The 18,068-nt window shown below is 44.9% G+C and overlaps 1 protein-coding gene across 5 annotated transcripts in view; it reads right to left on the reverse strand.

Moving 5' to 3' along the window:
* Positions 1–11,358: 11,358 nt before the first annotated feature.
* Positions 11,359–18,068, reverse strand: part of zfhx3b (zinc finger homeobox 3b) — a 260,876-nt gene continuing 254,166 nt past the window's right edge. For all 5 annotated transcript variants that reach the window (XM_045689152.2, XM_045689156.2, XM_045689155.2 and 2 more), the window contains one exon: positions 11,359–18,058. In XM_045689152.2, coding sequence (XP_045545108.2) covers positions 16,329–18,058 — 1,730 coding nt within the window. In that variant the 3' untranslated portion in view covers positions 11,359–16,328. The remainder of the gene's footprint in view (positions 18,059–18,068) is intronic.

An 18,068-nucleotide genomic window follows, 5' to 3' on the forward strand; every position in this document is an offset into this window, starting at 1 on the left:
AGGGGATATCCAATGTGTTCACTCTAGCATCTGCTTCTCTTTGGGCTGTGGAGCACATGTTCTTTGTAGAGCGCCTGTGAAGGGTTAAATTATTGATGTTAAATGGCATGCTGGATTCTGTCTGCTGCCTGTTAATTAGATTGTAATTACAGCGGAGCTTTGCAAGCCTGTCTGCTCTGATTAGAAACACTTTTGTGGCCGATCCGCATGACCTTTCCTTTAAAACTTCACTACTTCAGATTAACAATGGCTACAAGGGGTAAACGCTCAACAAGTAAACTTGTTCGGGATGAAAGATAAGGCAAATGCTCTTCTTTATGGTACCAACACCCCGCACACATGCATATCCATGCTCTCTGACCAGAAATCACTGTGTTCCCATGCAATCTAAAGATTGGAGATTGCTTCCCATGTCACGGTTGTTGTCGGTGAATGAGGACCAATACGCAGCAGGTACGTGAATGCTCATCTTGCTTTTTAATTAACTTTCAAAACGAACATACAAAATAACAAAAACACGAACGATCAACAAAAACAGTCTGGTAAGGCACAAGGCTATACACAGAATAATCACCCACAAATCACACATACAAACACACCCTAATATATGGAACTCTCAATCAAAGGCAGATAGACAACACCTGCCTTCAACTGAGAGTCCCAACCCCAATCAACCAAACATAGAAACACACAACCTAGACTAACCATATAATTAACTAAACATAAACCAAAACCCGGAATTACTAAATCAAACACCCTTTACACAAACACACCACCCCGAACCACATAAAACAAATACCCCCTGCCACGCCCTGACCAAACTACAAAACAATTAACCTTATATACTGGCCAGGACGTGACAGTACCCCCCCCTTAAAGGTGCTACCCCAGAAGCACCTTAACAAAAAATAACCCCAAGCAACACCAACAAAAAGTCCCCTTTTCTAAAGGGAGGGAAGGGAGGGTGGCTGCCGTCAACGACGGCACTGTGCTACACCCCCCCTCCCCAACCCACCTATTTCTGGAGGTGGCTCTGGCTCCGGCCGTTCCAGGCTGTCGGGCCACTCTGGCATCGCCGAGGGGCAGTCGGGGCAGTCTGGCAATTCGGGCCAGTCTGGGCAGTCTGGCAATTCGGGCCAGTCCGGGCAGTCTGGCAATTCGGGACAGTCCGGGCAGTCTGGCAATTCGGGACAGTCCGGGCAGTCTGGCAATTCGGGACAGTCCGGGCAGTCTGGCAATTCGGGACAGTCCGGGCAGTCTGGCAATTCGGGACAGTCCGGGCAGTCTGGCAATTCGGGACAGTCCGGCAGTTCAGGGCAGTCTGGCCACTCCGGCAGTTCAGGGCAGTCTGGCCACTCCGGCAGTTCAGGGCAGTCTGGCCACTCCGGCAGTTCAGGGCAGTCTGGCCACTCCGGCAGTTCAGGGCAGTCTGGCCACTCCGGCAGTTCAGGGCAGTCTGGCCACTCCGGCAGTTCAGGGCAGTCTGGCCACTCCGGCAGTTCAGGGCAGTCTGGCCACTCCGGCAGTTCAGGGCAGTCTGGCCACTCCGGCAGTTCAGGGCAGTCTGGCCACTCCGGCAGTTCAGGGCAGTCTGGCCACTCCGGCAGTTCAGGGCAGTCTGGCCACTCCGGCAGTTCAGGGCAGTCTGGCCACTCCGGCAGTTCAGGGCAGTCTGGCCACTCCGGCAGTTCAGGGCAGTCTGGCCACTCCGGCAGTTCAGGGCAGTCTGGCCACTCCGGCAGTTCAGGGCAGTCTGGCCACTCCGGCAGTTCAGGGCAGTCTGGCCACTCCGGCAGTTCAGGGCAGTCTGGCCACTCCGGCAGTTCAGGGCAGTCTGGCCACTCCGGCAGTTCAGGGCAGTCTGGCCACTCCGGCAGTTCAGCGCAGTCTGGCCACTCCGGCAGTAACTGCCTGGCCACTCCGGCAGTTCAGCGCAGTCTGGCCACTCCGGCAGTTCAGCGCAGTCTGGCCACTCCGGCAGTTCAGCGCAGTCTGGCCACTCCGGCAGTTCAGCGCAGTCTGGCCACTCCGGCAGTTCAGCGCAGTCTGGCCACTCCGGCAGTTCAGCGCAGTCTGGCCACTCCGGCAGTTCAGCGCAGTCTGACCTCTCTGGCGACTGTTGACTGGCGGGCAGCTCTGACGACTGTTGACTGGCGGGCAGCTCTGACGATGACTGTTGACTGGCGGGCAGTTCTGACGATGACTGTTGACTGGCGGGCAGCTCTGACGATGACTGTTGACTGGCGGGCAGCTCTGACGATGACTGTTGACTGGCGGGCAGCTCTGACGATGACTGTTGACTGGCGGGCAGCTCTGACGATGACTGTTGACAGGCGGGCAGCTCTGACGATGACTGTTGACTGGCGGGCAGCTCTGACGATGACTGTTGACTGGCGGGCAGCTCTGACGATGACTGTTGACTGGCGGGCAGCTCTGACGATGACTGTTGACTGGCGGGCAGCTCTGACGATGACTGTTGACTGGCGGGCAGCTCTGATGATGACTGTTGACTGGCGGGCAGCTCTGATGAAGACTGTTGACTGGCGAGGCTGGGTTGACGCACTTGTAGCCTGGTGCGTGGTGCTGGTACTGGGATTACCAGATTATGTACACGCACCTCCAGGCTAGTGCGGGGAGCGGGAACAGGACGAGTCGGACTGGGTTGACGCACTTCCGGGTCCGCACGAGAGACAGGAGCTGGAAACCCAGGGCTATGGAGGCGCACAGCCGGTCTAGATCTTACCTCCTGCACAACCCGCCTTGGCTGGATGGAACTAGTAGCCCTGTACGAGCGGGGTGCTCGTACAGGGCAGACTGGGCTGTGCAGGGGCCTGATGGTAGCCGTGCGTAGAGCGGGAGTTGGGTAGCCTGGTCCTCGGAGGCGTACCGGCGACCAGATGCGCTGCGCTCCCACCAGTATTATAACTGCAAAACCAGATGTGGATTGAATTCATTGCATTAGCCCCCGCCTAACAAGACATAATTCCCAGTTTTAATAATTTCCATGCTGGATTTAACACTTATTAAGTTAGACAAGGCTTCCTACTACCAAATGAAGAAACAAAGGCATATCTGGCAGCATTGCACCAGTGGGGACTGAGGAGGTGAGAATCATCTGTTGTAAGGTTTGTCATAATTCCCTTTGTGTGTGTGTGTGTGTGTGTGTGTGTGTGTGTGTGTGTGTGTGTGTGTGTGTGTGTGTGTGTGTGTGTGTGTGTGTGTGTGTGTGTGTGTGTGTGTGTGTGTGTGTGTGTGTATGCCAGTGTGAACGCATATGTGTGAGTCTGTGAGGGAGCTCCTTGTCAGTGTTCATGAAGCAGAGGCAGTGTGGCCTCCCTCTCAGGAGGACTGAGGAGCGTCTCTGGCCCCCACTGCACACCTGGACTCCATTATCTCCCCATTTCACAGGCCTGCACCCCCTAACAGAGCAGCCTGGGAATGGGCCTGGCTCTTTCATCTTCCCATCATTACTGCTGCCTGCCCAGGGTCAGGGCCCAGTCTGACAGGCATTCCAGCAGCAACACACAACAACTGATTTTGGTTAAGGAAAAGAGTAGGATGAAAAAAACCTTGAAAAAAGATGGAGTCAGAGAAATATTAATAAGAACAAGTCTCAGAACAATTATTGCATTAAGAATTTCTTTCGGAGTCCTTTTCCCTAAGCTATGTGTAACTTGAAGCCGCACCTCAAAGGCTCTGGGAGAGAGAGATTCCTCCCTCCCTTTGCCCACAACTAAACCAGGTCCTGCTCACACACACACCCTCCACCTCACATAGATACACTCAGAGTACTGTAAACTGTTTCACACACGCACACACGCACACACGCACTCACGCACGCACACACGCACGCACGCACGCACGCACACACACACACACACACACACACACACACAGGGACTGTAGATTATTGTAAAGCATACAGAAACCTACATATGCCACAGATATTTGATGTAGGAATGGTGGTCCGATGCTGAGTGTTAGATTTATTCTGTAGGTCTATCCCTCTTAAAACCTCTCAGCAGTACAATGACTAGAGACATGTGGATCTAGGTGAAGCCAGGATTCTCTCCCTTACTTTTTAACTGTTAAAGTGATTTAGCAGACCCCATCAGACCAGGACAACCTGTGAAACACATTTATGGAGGAACAGGATAAACCAAAAGACAGTGGAGCTCTTACACGGTCAAGCCATTATCATTTTTACATACAAGAATAAAATTAGATGTGATAATTGATCTCTCACGACTCTGACATCAACGCAGAGCTATGATTTTCAGGGGTTAAAACCCTCTCAAGCAGAGGTCTTGAAAAGCTCTCGATGCATCACATTACTTTGAGGTTACAGAAATGACACCTAGGGAAGAACTTTGAAATGATTTATTGGATAGAGGAGAAAAGAGGTTGAAGATAGGGGAGGAGAGGGCAGGAGAAGGAGAAGGAGTTGAGAAGGACAAACACATTCCCAGCACATATTCTCCTCATTACGATTGAGGGGTGAGCCGATCACTCAATTATTGGCTGCCGTCACAGGCTAATATTTCTGCCTGTCAGGCCTGATTCAGGCTCAGTTTTGGTCAGAGTTCTTCTGATGGACCTCATTTCCTGTTAAGCAGAACCAGAAGGTTTTGTGAAAAAGGCGACACCTGATCCTGTGTCCAGGAGATGGGAAATACTCCAGCAAGACCCAGTGCCTGCCAAGGCACACTCCACACCTTCCCCATGGCTTCCAGGTTGGTGGGGGGCTAAGGTCCACTAGTTTGTCCTGCACAGGATGGGGGGTAGTAGACTGATATGGGTAAATGTCTATGCAAAAAAACAATTTCTCAAGTAACAATTTTGCTAGGACTGTCTGGGAGTGGTCTGAGTGGGGAGGGGAAAACTGTAAACTAGCTTTTTAATGCCAGAGAGGTTTGGAACTCTCTTTGTTATTGGTCTATTAACCAATTTACCGCATGGTGATGTCACCATGGAAAGCTGAAACTCCCACCCATGCAAATATACTGATTAGAAGGTCCTGTGTAGATTGTATTATTTCAACCAGCAACTATCAGAAAATAACACTGATTACATTTTTCTTTACACTTTTACAGTGTTAGTTTCATCAGCTGTTGTACAATATGATATAAAACACAGGATAAACAGAATTTTGACTGCACTAAAACAGTGTTTAATAATGGCATGTATTAGTCTGATACATTTACAAATCCTGCATAACTCTATCCATAAGCAGTGTCCAGTAAAGGTCAGCACTGACCCTCAGAGCCCCTCCCACAGACCTGTGTGTCTGTAGGTCACATGACATGGGTCTGCTATCAGTGATATCAGTGCGGAGTCTGATAAGGTCTTCTTTCCTCTGACATTCCCGTCTATCCCATCAGATTCCCTGGAGGTGGGAGGAATGCCTGCTTTAAAACAAGACCTCACCCAGCCGTCTTCAATTTAAAAAAGGAACCAGTCTTTGCGTTTTAAATGTTTTATCCCATTCGCCTTCCCTTGGATCCCCCTCACCCATCGTTTCTCCTGACAGATGAGATTGAATTAGTTTGACCTGTCCTCGCGGCTCTGGCGTGATTTGGCTTTGACATTGATAGGGGAGGAAGACATTGTGGCACTGCATGGATGGAGATCCAGGGGCGGTGGGGAGAAAATGGGGAGAGCTCACTGGGCTAGGATGTGGATGTGGGATGTGGTAGTCCTGTGGTCTTTAGGCCTGGCAATGAGAAGAATCCTTAGCCTCATGGTGTACCCTGTTATTGTCCCAGACTGGCTGTCAGAGGTTAGCCCTCAAGAGCAGAGAAACCTGTTCATGTGTAAAGCAGCCCTGCTTAGCCAGGGCTTTCACTGGTGGAGCCACAAATGCATACATTATGTCCACAGTCTTTGCTGGTGACATACTATAGTTTGTTCCTTTGATACAGTTCCGAACAGTTCACCTACAATTCCAAATGTAACATGTTCCCAAAACCTCAAAAGGTTTGATAGAAGTGACAGTCCTGGCAAAGGATCCAGAACTTTTTGTTCCAATTCTCAAAAAATCATTACACTGCATTACTTTAAATACTGTGTGTGTGTGTCTGTGTGTCTGTGTGTGTGTGTGTGTGTGTGTGTGTGTGTGTGTGTGTGTGTGTGTGTGTGTGTGTGTGTGTGTGTGTGTGTGTTTGTAGGGTGGTTTCATGGCATCTCGTTGTGGGTTTGGAGTCTTTAGGACTTTGTGTTAATGTGACAGAGGTGAAACTCCACGGTCGGATGGGTTGGTTGGCAGCAGGATGCCCTGACCAGTCCAGCGTAGGTTTGAAAGCCATGCTGGAATGTTTGGTAGCGTGATTTCCCTTCCAGCTTCTGCTCCTCATTTTCTACCTTTGTGGTCTCCTGGGCCAGTCCCAACTTCAAGCCAAACAACCATTTAAGAGCCATGTTTCTCATTTAAACAATGTCCCGCGATTACATAGACATGCTATGTACAACCATGCCTTTTGTAGTCACTTTGGCTTCAGTTGTCCAACCTTCGTACCCTTGATTCACTGCAAATGTTGAAAGCAGATCCTAAAGAGCTTAAGAAACCCCACAGAGACATTAGTGGGACCAGGCCTCAACCCTCTACATGGCATCACCACCCAGCTAGAGCCATCCTGTCATACAGAGCGACAGATATTCTATCCAGCAGAGCTCTAATCTGCCTGTAGGGCCTGAGAGGGAGTGAGCTCTGATACATCAGGGGCCATTTCTGGGATATGTACAGGGCAGACAGGGGTAGAGAGAGAGAGGAGTGGCAGACAGGATCCTGTGGAGCTGTCACTCAGATCGAGGCCTACATACAGACCCCCTCTACTTACTGTGGCCTTCTGACAGGCTATGTGAGGGGCAGTTGGCATGATAATTAAGTATTGGGCCCCTACATTTTGTAACGTGGGGCCTGTTCCTCCAGGCCAGGGGAGTATAAGATTGGGAGCTCCCCTTGCCCATGGCCAGTGTTAGACTCAGGCGCTAACCCAATTTCACACTCTTGCAACTTGGGCTGTTACAATGCTACATGTGAGTGTGGGTGCCATCTGGTCCAGGGCCGGGGAGGAAGCGGCCTGGCTTTTCACTCTGATCCGATTAAGGTGCTTTTAATTCATTCGGGATGTACCCTTGCGTGTTAATTGGCTCAGCATGGCCGATGAATCAGGCTCCTTGCTCTAGACAGGATGGCCCCTGCCTCCAACTCTCTCTCTTTCTGGGGCTTCTCAGGAACCCTTTACCCCCTTTCCTAGAACCCCATCGTGCACCGTAGTTAATTCAGCATGCATGTTGTATGAACACACACGTTCACAGCACACTTCTCTTTTATAATATTCAGTTCCATTTGAAATCATATTTCAATGAAAATCCTTTAGAAACTTTCAAGAATTCAGTAAGGCTCTCAAGGACTCCGCCTACCCTCTTCATCCCTATTTATAGTAAAAACGACAGCAATTCAATCAAATCTTCTCAGACTGGAGCTCACTAAAGGTCACAAGGCAATAATAGCGTACTCCTTTATTAAAGGAAACTTCCAAAGGGGAGCGCATGCCCTTGTGTGTCACACCGTTCCTGACTGGGGCTGGCTAGGAGGGGGCCCCACTATCAAGGTCCTCCCTTGTTATTTCAGTTTGGTTTCTCACAAAAAGCATCTTGTTTCATAAAGTCCTCCAGCATTACAATCAAACCAATATGGTACAACTGTGTCACGTTTGTGCATGCAAACCTTGCAAAGACAAGAAAAATACAAAGAATGCATTGGAAATGTGTTACTAATGCAAAAGGCCCTTTACTGTTAATATTGTAGGGTGAATCGTAATGGCCCACCAACCTCTGTGACTCCTGTGCATAAAGTAAGGGAACAGCTTGGAGCCTGCTGCATGCCAAAAACTACGAAGGATAACACTGTTAATATGATACCTACTCTAACACTAAATCAATGTTACATTCATAAGTCTGATGTCATGCTGTATAGTTGAGATATACAGTTGAAGTTGGAAGTTTACATACACCTTAGCCAAATACATTTAAGTTTTTCACAATTGCTGACATTTAATCCGAGTAAACATTCCCTGTTTTAGGTCAGTTAGGATCACCACTTTATTTTAAGAATGTGAAATGTCAGAATAATAGTAGAGAGAATGATTTATTACAGCTTTTATTTTTTTCATCACAGTCCAAGTGGGTCAGAAGTTTACATACACTCGATTAGTATTTGGTAGCATTGCCTTTAAATTGTTTAACTTGGGTCAAACGTTTTGGGTAGCCTTCCACAAGATTCCCTCAATAAGTTGGGTGAATTTTGGCCCATTCCTCCTGACAGAGCTGGTGTAACTGAGTCAGGTTTGTAGGCCTCCTTGCTCGCACACACTTTTTCAGTTCTGCCCACAAATTTTCTATAGGATTGAGGTCAGGGCTTTGTGATGGCCACTCCAATACCTTGACTTTGTTGTCCTTAAGCCATTTTGCCACAACTTTGGAAGTATGCTTGGAATCATTGTCCATTTGGAAGACCCATTTGCAACCAAGCTTAAACTTCCTGACTGATGTCTTGAGATGTTGCTTCAATATATCCACATAATTTTCCTTCTCGTGATGCCATCTATTTTGTGAAGTGCACCAGTCCCTCCTGCAGCAAAGCACCCCCACAACATGATGCTGACACCCCGTGCTTCATGGTTGGGATGGTGTTCTTCAGCTTGCAAGCCTCCCCCTTTTTCTTCCAAACATAACGATGGTCATTATGGCCAAACAGTTTCTGTTTGGTCATATTTCTCCAAAAAGTACGATCTTTGTCCCCATGTGCAGTTGCAAACCGTAGTCTGGCTTTTTAATGGCGGTTTTGGAGCAGTGGCTTCTTCCTTGCTGAGCAGCCTTTCAGGTTATGTCGATATAGGACTTGTTTTACTGTGGATATAGATACTTTTGTACCCGTTTCCTCCAGCATCTTCACAAGGTCCTTTGTTGTTGTTCTGGGATTGATTTGCACTTTTCGCACCAAAGTACATTCATCTCTAGGAGACAGAACGCGTGACCTTCCTGAGCGGTATGACGGCTGCGTGGTCCCATGGTGTTTATACTGGCATACTATTGTTTGTACAGATGAGCGTGGTACCTTCAGGTGTTTGGAAATTGCTCCCAAGGATGAACCAGACTTGTGGAGGTCTCCAATTATTTTTCTGAGGTCTTGGCTGATTTCTTTTCATTTTCCCATGATGTCAAGCAAAGAGACACTGAGTTTGAAGGTAGGCCTTGAAATACATCCACAGGTACACCTCCAATTGACTCAAATGATGTCAATTAGCCTATCAGAAGCTTCTAAAGCCATGAAATAATTTTCTGGAATTTTCCAAGCTGTATAAAGGCACAGTCATCTTAGTGTATGTAAACTTCTGATCCACTGGAATTGTGATACAGTGAATTATAAGTGAAATAATCTGTCTGTAAACAATTGTTGGAAAAATTACTTGTGTCATGCACAAAGCAGATGTCCTAACCGACTTGCCAAAACTATAGTTTGTTAACAAGACATTTGTGGAGTGGTTGAAAAACGAGTTTTAATGACTCCAACCTAAGCGTATGTAAACTTCCGACTTCAACTGTATGTGGTAGCAGGTTCCTGGCCTATGGTTGGCTACAGGAGTTACTACGTCTACTCGGCCCAGAGTGAGTCATCCCTTGGCCTCCAGGTTGCTCATTAGAAATCATAGAACAGCCTGTCCCAGCAGCCCTCTGAACGGTCTCTTTCAGAGCACATATTTAGAGAGTTAGGCCAACTTTACATGTTGAATATTGTTCTAATTCTAGACATTCAGTTACATAGCATTGTTTAAATCATAGAGATCATACTAAATTACTAATGAAATGTATCATTCTTATTCTATGGTTTAAATATTCCCCATGTAATGTTAATGCGGAGCTAACATAGCTGCCATAGAATGAGGTAGTGTCATGTAAATGCATCATAATGCAGAAACCTCATTGGCCCAACTCTCTAATCGCTCTGGGCTCGTTGTGCCATGTGTGATCTGGCTCTGGTCTCGTTGTGCCATGTGTGATCTGGCTCTGGTCTCTATGTGCTATGTGTGATCTGGCTCTGTGCTCGTTGTGCCATGTGTGATCTGGCTCTGGTCTCGTTGTGCCATGTGTGATCTGGCTCTGGTCTCGTTGTGCCATGTGTGATCTGGCTCTGGTCTCGTTGTGCCATGTGTGATCTGGCTCTGGGCTCGTTGTGCCATGTGTGATCTGGCTCTGGTCTCGTTGTGCCATGTGTGATCTGGCTCTGGGCTCGTTGTGCCATGTGTGATCTGGCTCTGGTCTCGTTGTGCCATGTGTGATCTGGCTCTGGTCTCGTTGTGCCATGTGTGATCTGGCTCTGGTCTCGTTGTGCCATGTGTGATCTGGCTCTGGTCTCGTTGTGCCATGTGTGATCTGGCTCTGGGCTCGTTGTGCCATGTGTGATCTGGCTCTGGGCTCGTTGTGCCATGTGTGATCAGGTACAAGCTAGTTTGCCTTTCATTCTCACATCCTCATTCCAGTAGTCATCAAAACACATGCAAAACAATGACACACACAGACACTTGTAGCGCATTCTCAAGGCTGAGAGCTGCAAACAGCACACACAAGCACTAATAATTAGAAATCCAAGCTTCTCAATTACTTAATTTTCAAATGAGTGCCCAGTACTAATACACAATGCACTTGAGTTCCAACATCAGTCAAAAGGAATTAAAAAGTACTGCTGTTCACAATATATTCACTTGGAGTTATAATTTTTCTCAGCCTTAATCAACTTGAATTAGTCACAAACAGCCACTTCTAATTAAGTGAGATCCTGCATTCGTTCCTTAATATGTTTTAATGAATCATGTCCAGAGAGCATCCCTACCAGGGAGCTAAATATGAAGGATGATACATCTCAGGGCATGGAAGATTAAGAAGAGGCTAAAGGGATCTGACAAGATCACACTTTTATGCATTAATTAAAACAATGACGTGCAAATTATGTTTTATGATCATTATTACCCTTAATGAGATACAAATGTGAAGGATAAGGTTTGATAATAATAGATATTATGGAGAATACTGCTAAGCTATGGCTGTGTAAGGCTAAAAACAGAAGAAAGCATAAAGGATCAAATGCTCATGGTTGGTACAGAGAGTGCAGCTATAGTAGTATCAACATATTCAAATCATTCATGGCAGGAAAGGCATTCTGATTTAAGCTAAATGTACAAACTGCTATTCAGTGTTCAACGTTCTCTCTCTGTATGTGACACTCGACTTTTGCACTCATCTGCACTTTTCATTCATACAATACAACTGAATTCACACAAGGATGAGGCACACAAGTAATGCATTTTATGCTCATCCTTTTTTAATGTATCACAATGAGCAAGAAACATACTTGATGAAATATTTTCAAAGGAGTATATTCAATTACCATCTACAATCAACTTAACTAGGACAACAAGGTTTTTGTGACAAAAGTTTCTTTAAAAGTCTGAAGTTCCATGTGGTTTTATGTATGTTAGTTTCCATGTAATTTGGTACAGTTTGGAAATCTTCATCATATAATTACAGTAACAAAAAAGCTAACAAGACTACAGTATAGAAAAGACATCAAGAACAACATTTTTGGTTTAACTTGCTCTTTTTTGTACATTGCAAGGCTGTTTTTTCTACCCTCAGTGGGCTGCCTGGAGCCACGGAGCCATGCTTGTGAGGCTCGGAGGAGGAATAATTCAAGGAAACAAAAAGAAAAAGAAAAAATGCATTAAAAAAAACTTTGTGGCACCAGGAGTCACAAAAGGAACAGAGAGAGCTCCAAGTAACAGTTCATCTTTGAAGTTGGAGCAAACGGTTTGTTTGGTTGTTTGTTAGTTTGGTTGTTAATTTTGGTTGATTCGCTTTTTTTGTGTGTAACTGCCTCTTTAGGAATGACAGCCTAGAAAACCCTTCCCCTTTCTCTCTGGTTCATTTCTCTTTTTGGTTGGTGGGATGAACAGAGAGAGGGGCGAGCCACCATCTGACTGGAGAGCTTATACTTGTCCATCAGCGAGACAAGCAGGAGGAAATGAAACAGGTAGCAACAACATGAACCGGGAGAAATGAAGCAAGCATCTCTGTCCATCCAGTCCAGAAGTGCGGAAACATGTCCGTAAAAGAGCAGAAGCAGAGGCAGAGCTGGAGAAGAGAGAGAGACAGACAGAGCAAGGAAGCAGCTGGAGCCACTATAGTTCAGCTTCTTTATCTAGTCTTTCCTCTCTGTGTCACATGTCCAGTGGTTCCAGAGTCCATTCCCATCTCATAGATATAAGCAAATATGGTTGTGATATTAAAGCCGCCTTGAGCCTGCCTTTGGCTCCCATGCCCAGTTTGCCCACAGCCTCCCCTGTCCTCTCAGCAAGATCTCCAAAGTTTCCCAGAGTTCATTTCTTCTTTTCATTCCTTCTTTATCATTTCAAACAAAAAAGTTGATGTCTTGTTTTAAATATATCTATATCTGTATACATGTTCATTTTCACAGTGGGCAAAAGATGACCTCTACAGCAAAACCTTGTCTTTTACTTTCTTTGTAATTGTCCATGAAAATCAAGTATCCCAATGTGAGTGAAAGGATCTCAGTTATCTATTGTTTTGTGCCACAATAAAATATACACTTATCTGGGGCACAAATTGTAATTTTTATTTTTGTTTTTAACTGCATAAAGCTTTGGCCACATTCATATATTCAATCAAAATAAAAACTGCTCAGTGCTTCGGTATCATCGTTCTCCTCTTTTTGATTATTGTTACCTTTAAAATTCAAATTTTCTAAAACTTCACCACTTTATTCATAATCCAGCTTTCGGTTCAGTACGTTTTGGTGCGTAAATAAAGGTACAGTATAAAATAAAATGTATAAAAACTCAAAACTGATGCTGGCTCTTATGAAACACACTCACACGCACACATACAAACTCTCACACACAGTCCATGCTGGCTGAATCTGTTGTGAAGAAGACCATGACCGTCTTCCACAAAAGAGCCCAAAACAAAGATTACACTTCGGAAATAAGAGATCAAACAGTGTCAAAAAAGACAAACAAATATAAGAACATTATTACACCATAAAGTGGCCAGGTCATAGAATAAAGATATTTTTTAATTCAGCAATTGAAATTAAAGCTAGTGTTAATTTATATGAGGAAAAGTAATATACAGAAACAAAAATAACATAAAATAGTTCTAAGAAAATAATAGTACATGTCTGACATCTGAAAACCAAAATAAAGCAAACGCATTCAAGAATAAACTGTACAACATTAGAATTCTCAAAAAATAATCATATGAACAATATTCTAGAGAACAGGACTAGAGGAGTGGCAAGCTTGCAGACCAAATCAACCGAATTTCAACAGCATGCGTAAGGAAGTATTAACACCAAATCACATTGCTCTGCAAGACGTAACACTTTTAACTACTTCCTAGATTGCAGCTTTGTATGAATTAGGGCAAATACACTTGCTATACACTAGTGGCCGAAAACCAGTTATTCACAAATTTAAATATGCCTTGGTTTTGGTGTAAAGGAATTAAATAAAAGTTGTTCATCTATGAGAGAGTGTGGATAATTAAGCACATCCATTTCCACTGCTATAAGATGGAGCGAGTGAGCTCTTTGGACATGAAGGCATGACATACCTCTTAACTACAGTATCTGAACACAAGGGACATCTTCAAAAAAACTCCTGCTTTTTCCAGACTTATAACGCTTTGGAATGAAGACGTCCCTTAGAAACCTGTAATCAACATCGTGCGTGAAAATGGTTTAACGCCCTGCAGACACCTGGGGCAAGTCACAATTGGATGTCCCAGGAAGTTGGGCCGGCACTCCAGACTTATCAAAACAGCCATTATTTCCTTCTGAGACTTGTAAGTTGAGAGGCATGATGATGTAACCTATGAGACGCGTCAGTACCAGATGTATTATATACATTTTTTGGTAACCACTATTACTTGCTGATCAAGTGAGCAACAACCTTAACCAGAAGGAGGGGTTCTTATCAACTTTCCATGCCAGACACAAAATGACAGATCTAGGTAATTTTGTTTAGCAAACAGAATGCTAACTTTACACAACAGCTTACAGTCACCTTAGAAATGAGAAAAAAATATAATAATAATTAAAATGATTAAAATTAAATCAGTCCTTGCTTAAGAAAAAAAAGAAAAAACGTTGATGTGATATTTGGAATGCACTGTTCTTTACTAATGTTATATATCATTGGCTTTAAACATTGGTCTGTTCAAAAAGAAAATCGGCAAAAATGTCCTTTGGAACATATATTCACAGTCTTCAAAGTTCCGTTTTTGCAAGAAAAAAAAAAAAAGATGTCGCAGAGGCAGGAAAATGGTTTATTGTTGTTTTAGTTAAAGCTTAGCCAAAAAGCAAAATGAGCATGCATCTAGCTAGGTATTCTTTTTTCAAAATTCTACATTAGCAGCAAAACGTATGTCCTTGAAGACCAGACCTTATACATTTTCTTTAAAAAAAAAACATTTTTGTGAGTAACAGAAAAGTTAAAACAAAGATTTATAACCTCTATCTTACAACTGCAATGGCTCTGTAACGGTGCTACTCCACAATGCAAGGACAAGGGCCCTTTTTTGGTTTTTGGTATTCTTGGTATTTTACGTAAAAAAGTCACCTATCTGCTTGCAAAGAAGCAAAAACGGCAACTCTGATGCGTACTCATTTATTTTAAAACTTTGTTTTCTTTCCTCTAAAAACAGCAACAAATTCTCAAGTATAAAGAAGCCTCTTTTCTCATCTTTATGCACCAATGGTGAAAGTGTTTAGTCTTTGGATTTTCTTTTTGTTTTAAAGCGTGAAAATTATTATTATTATTATTTTTTCATTTTCATCTATGACAACAACAACGTAAAGTCTAAATGAAAATAAAGCCGAAAAAAGACTGTAGCCACACTACATGAAGAACAAAAGACCTGCTTCGTAGTGCATGAGGAGGAGTAACTATCTCCATATCTACAAATGCAGTGGAGGAGAAAAACAAAGTGAGGAGAGAGAGGAACAAGTAAAGTGAGAATTATGAGTCAGACAATGTTAAGTGCACAAAGGTAACAGAAATAAAAGTAAATATTGTTTAACATTTCACCCCAGATCTTTTTTTCTTTTTTGGTTAGTACCATACCAACCAAAACAGAGAGAAAAAACATTTTGAAAGAGAGGATCCTGCCTAGTGGGAGAGTGGCAGTTGGGTGAACGTTAGCCAAGAAGCCGAGAATAAGACAGAAATAAAGTTCAGATAAGTTACTGCTCCATAATCTAGTCTATCGGAATGACCAAGACAACATCAAATGAAGCGCCTTAAAGTTGGACGATACAAAAGCTAAATGTACAAAGTTTTTTTTCAATCTAACATACTGTTTAAATTCATTTCCAATGCAACAATCTACTTAACACCAAAAATTTTCATATCTATCATAAATACAGAAAGTTTTTTTATCAAAAAAATCTTTTTTATCCCCCATCAACATGTCTCCAATGCTCTCCGGATTGCAAATTTTCCCCCTTTAAGAGTATTTCAAATATTTAAAATCAGCAGATCAGCTACCCTTTTAAATGCCCAGAAAGCTATGCCTTTATGATATTTTCACTCATTTTAAAACTTTCTGTCGTTAAAATCAATTTCTGGGAAAAAAAACACAGATGTTTCTCCTGTTCGGAACAAAAGGTGTAAAACAATGAATTTCTGTAACAGAAAAACGTCTGTGAGCTGTTGACCTGAGAATAAAATAGACATTACATTATTCTTTTTACTTTTGCAAGCCATTAGTATTTGAACGCTTTGATAGCAGAAAACTGTTAGACTATTCTCCCATACAGTACATACTGGCTTTTTGTGACTGTGCTATTAAGTGGAAATAATTACACAAACAAGGGACAGCTTGTTGACTTTGTCAAAAGGGTTCTTGGGCCATTTAACAACTTTGAGGCAGTCCATTGCTATACAGCATTCCTCTATCATTACCCAAAACTTAACTGCAGTGATCTTTCTATTCTTATACATATAAATGTATATATTTCAGTTGAAAGAAACGAAAACCAGCATGTTGATATGGGAAAACAATCCACTAACATTTAAATTTTTGGTTACAAGCTTTGGAATTGCAGTTAGTCTTTACACATCTTTTTCTGAAATTGTTTTGTATACTTTTAAACGTATTTTAACATCGCTGCTTTTTTGTTTGTTTTTCCCATTTGTGTTTTTTTTTTGTCTTTTGCGTTTTTTAAATATTGTCCATCACCGAAAGCTCTTTTACAATCTGATGGAGTCTGTTCCTACACTAGCAAGATTACTACTACAACTACTACTGTCTTTGAGACAGCCAGGCTGTTGCGGCACCTCCGCCGTCCTACCCAGCCTGTCTGCTGACTTCTGACTGCTGTCAGAGTCAGACTCGTCGGTAAAGACGTCTGTTGGTATCGAGGTCTGAACTCCTGAGGTGCTCAATGAACTTGAGGTAACCGTTGAAGGTGAGGATACTGGAGGAAAAGAAGAAGAAGTAGAAGAAGGAGTGGCATTGGGCTTCCCAGCTAAAGCTCTGGAGAAAGGGGCCTGGGGCCAGGGTTTGCCGGCAGCTGTGGTGTTGAGTGGGGTGGCAGAGGAGGAGCACAAGGATGAAGAGACAGAGGAGGACGGCATGGTGGCTGATGTCGTTGGCGGGGGAGGGGGGGTGCTGATGAGATGAGTGGCAGACTGCGAGGTAGATGCGGTGTTAGGATCGGGGAAGCAGGCTGAAGAGTGAGGTAATAAACTAGTAGCGTGCTCTTTGGCATTTCTGGCTGATCGCTTGATTGTTCTGTGTTTGTGCAAAGCCGAATCCAGGTGTTGACTAAGCGCTTTGTCCCCATCCAACGTGGTGTCGCAGGCCAGGCAGTCGTAGAGGCTGCCCATCCCTGCACCTGCGCCACTGGGGACACGCAGCAACACCTCTTGCAAATTTGCCACAGACTGACCGAAAAAGCAGATAGACTTCAGGTGATTGACGGCCGCTTCTTCCTTGCTGAAGACTGCTTGACATTTGCGACACGCCAGCCTGTACTGCACCTTGGGGACGATGTACTGGTCTAGAAGGGGGTCTGCGACTTTGCCATCCATCTCGTTCTGCTTGGAGGGTAGGTTATTGTGAGAGGAGGAGGAGGAGGAAGAGATCTCTCTGTGGGGGTTGCCTTTCTGCTCCTCTGTTTTCGCTGGATCTTTGGCAGATTCTTTGCGGTCCCCCGAGGGTTGAGGGGGTACTGGAGTTTGGCTCGCTTTGGGTTGCTGGATCTGCTGAAGCTGCTGCTGCTGCTGCTGTAGCGCCTCCTGCAGGCTCTGCTGATATTGCTGGTAGTGCTGAAGCAGGGACCCTGGGGACAGGCCCATCAGCGCTTGGGACAATGTTGGGTTGTAGGGGAACATGCTTTCCATGCCGTACATTGGCTGCAGATAGCCGCCTTGGAGAGTCCCAGGTATCTGCGGGGCGTAATACGGGGAAAATCCAGGCATGAAGTAGGGCAGGAACTGACTAGTCAGTAGAGCTGTAGGGTCCGATGCCAAGGCAGCCTGCAGGGCCTGGAGCTGGGCAGGGTCCACCACATACTCCATACCCGGCGTGGGCATGGAGGTGGCGGGCACAGCTGCATCTTGTTTTTCTTTCTTGGCGCTGGCAGCAGAGGTGGATGGGGTTGGGGTGCATCCTGTGGAGGATGGCGTTGAGGGCTTCTCTGTCTTCTCCTTGTGGTGGGGCTTCTCCTTCTCTCTTGACCTCTCAGCATTACGCTCTTTGGGGTGTTCAGGCCGGGAGCCTGACTGGGTTGTTGTGGTGGTGGAGGTGGAAGTAGGGCTGGAGTGGGCGACAGATGTGTTGGCCTGTGCTGGGCTGGGTGATGCCAAGGAGGAGGAGGAGGGAGGCTTGTTGGGTAATCCAGACGTAGGGAGGCTGGGTGAAGGAACACTGGCGCCAGGCATGTTCAGGAGGTTTGGAGGTTTGGGAGGAGTTAAAGCTAGAGGAAA

This window comes from Salmo salar, chromosome 11, assembly GCF_965601325.2.
Source record: "Salmo salar chromosome 11, fSalSal1, whole genome shotgun sequence".
Taxonomy (NCBI): Eukaryota; Metazoa; Chordata; class Actinopteri; order Salmoniformes; family Salmonidae; genus Salmo; species Salmo salar.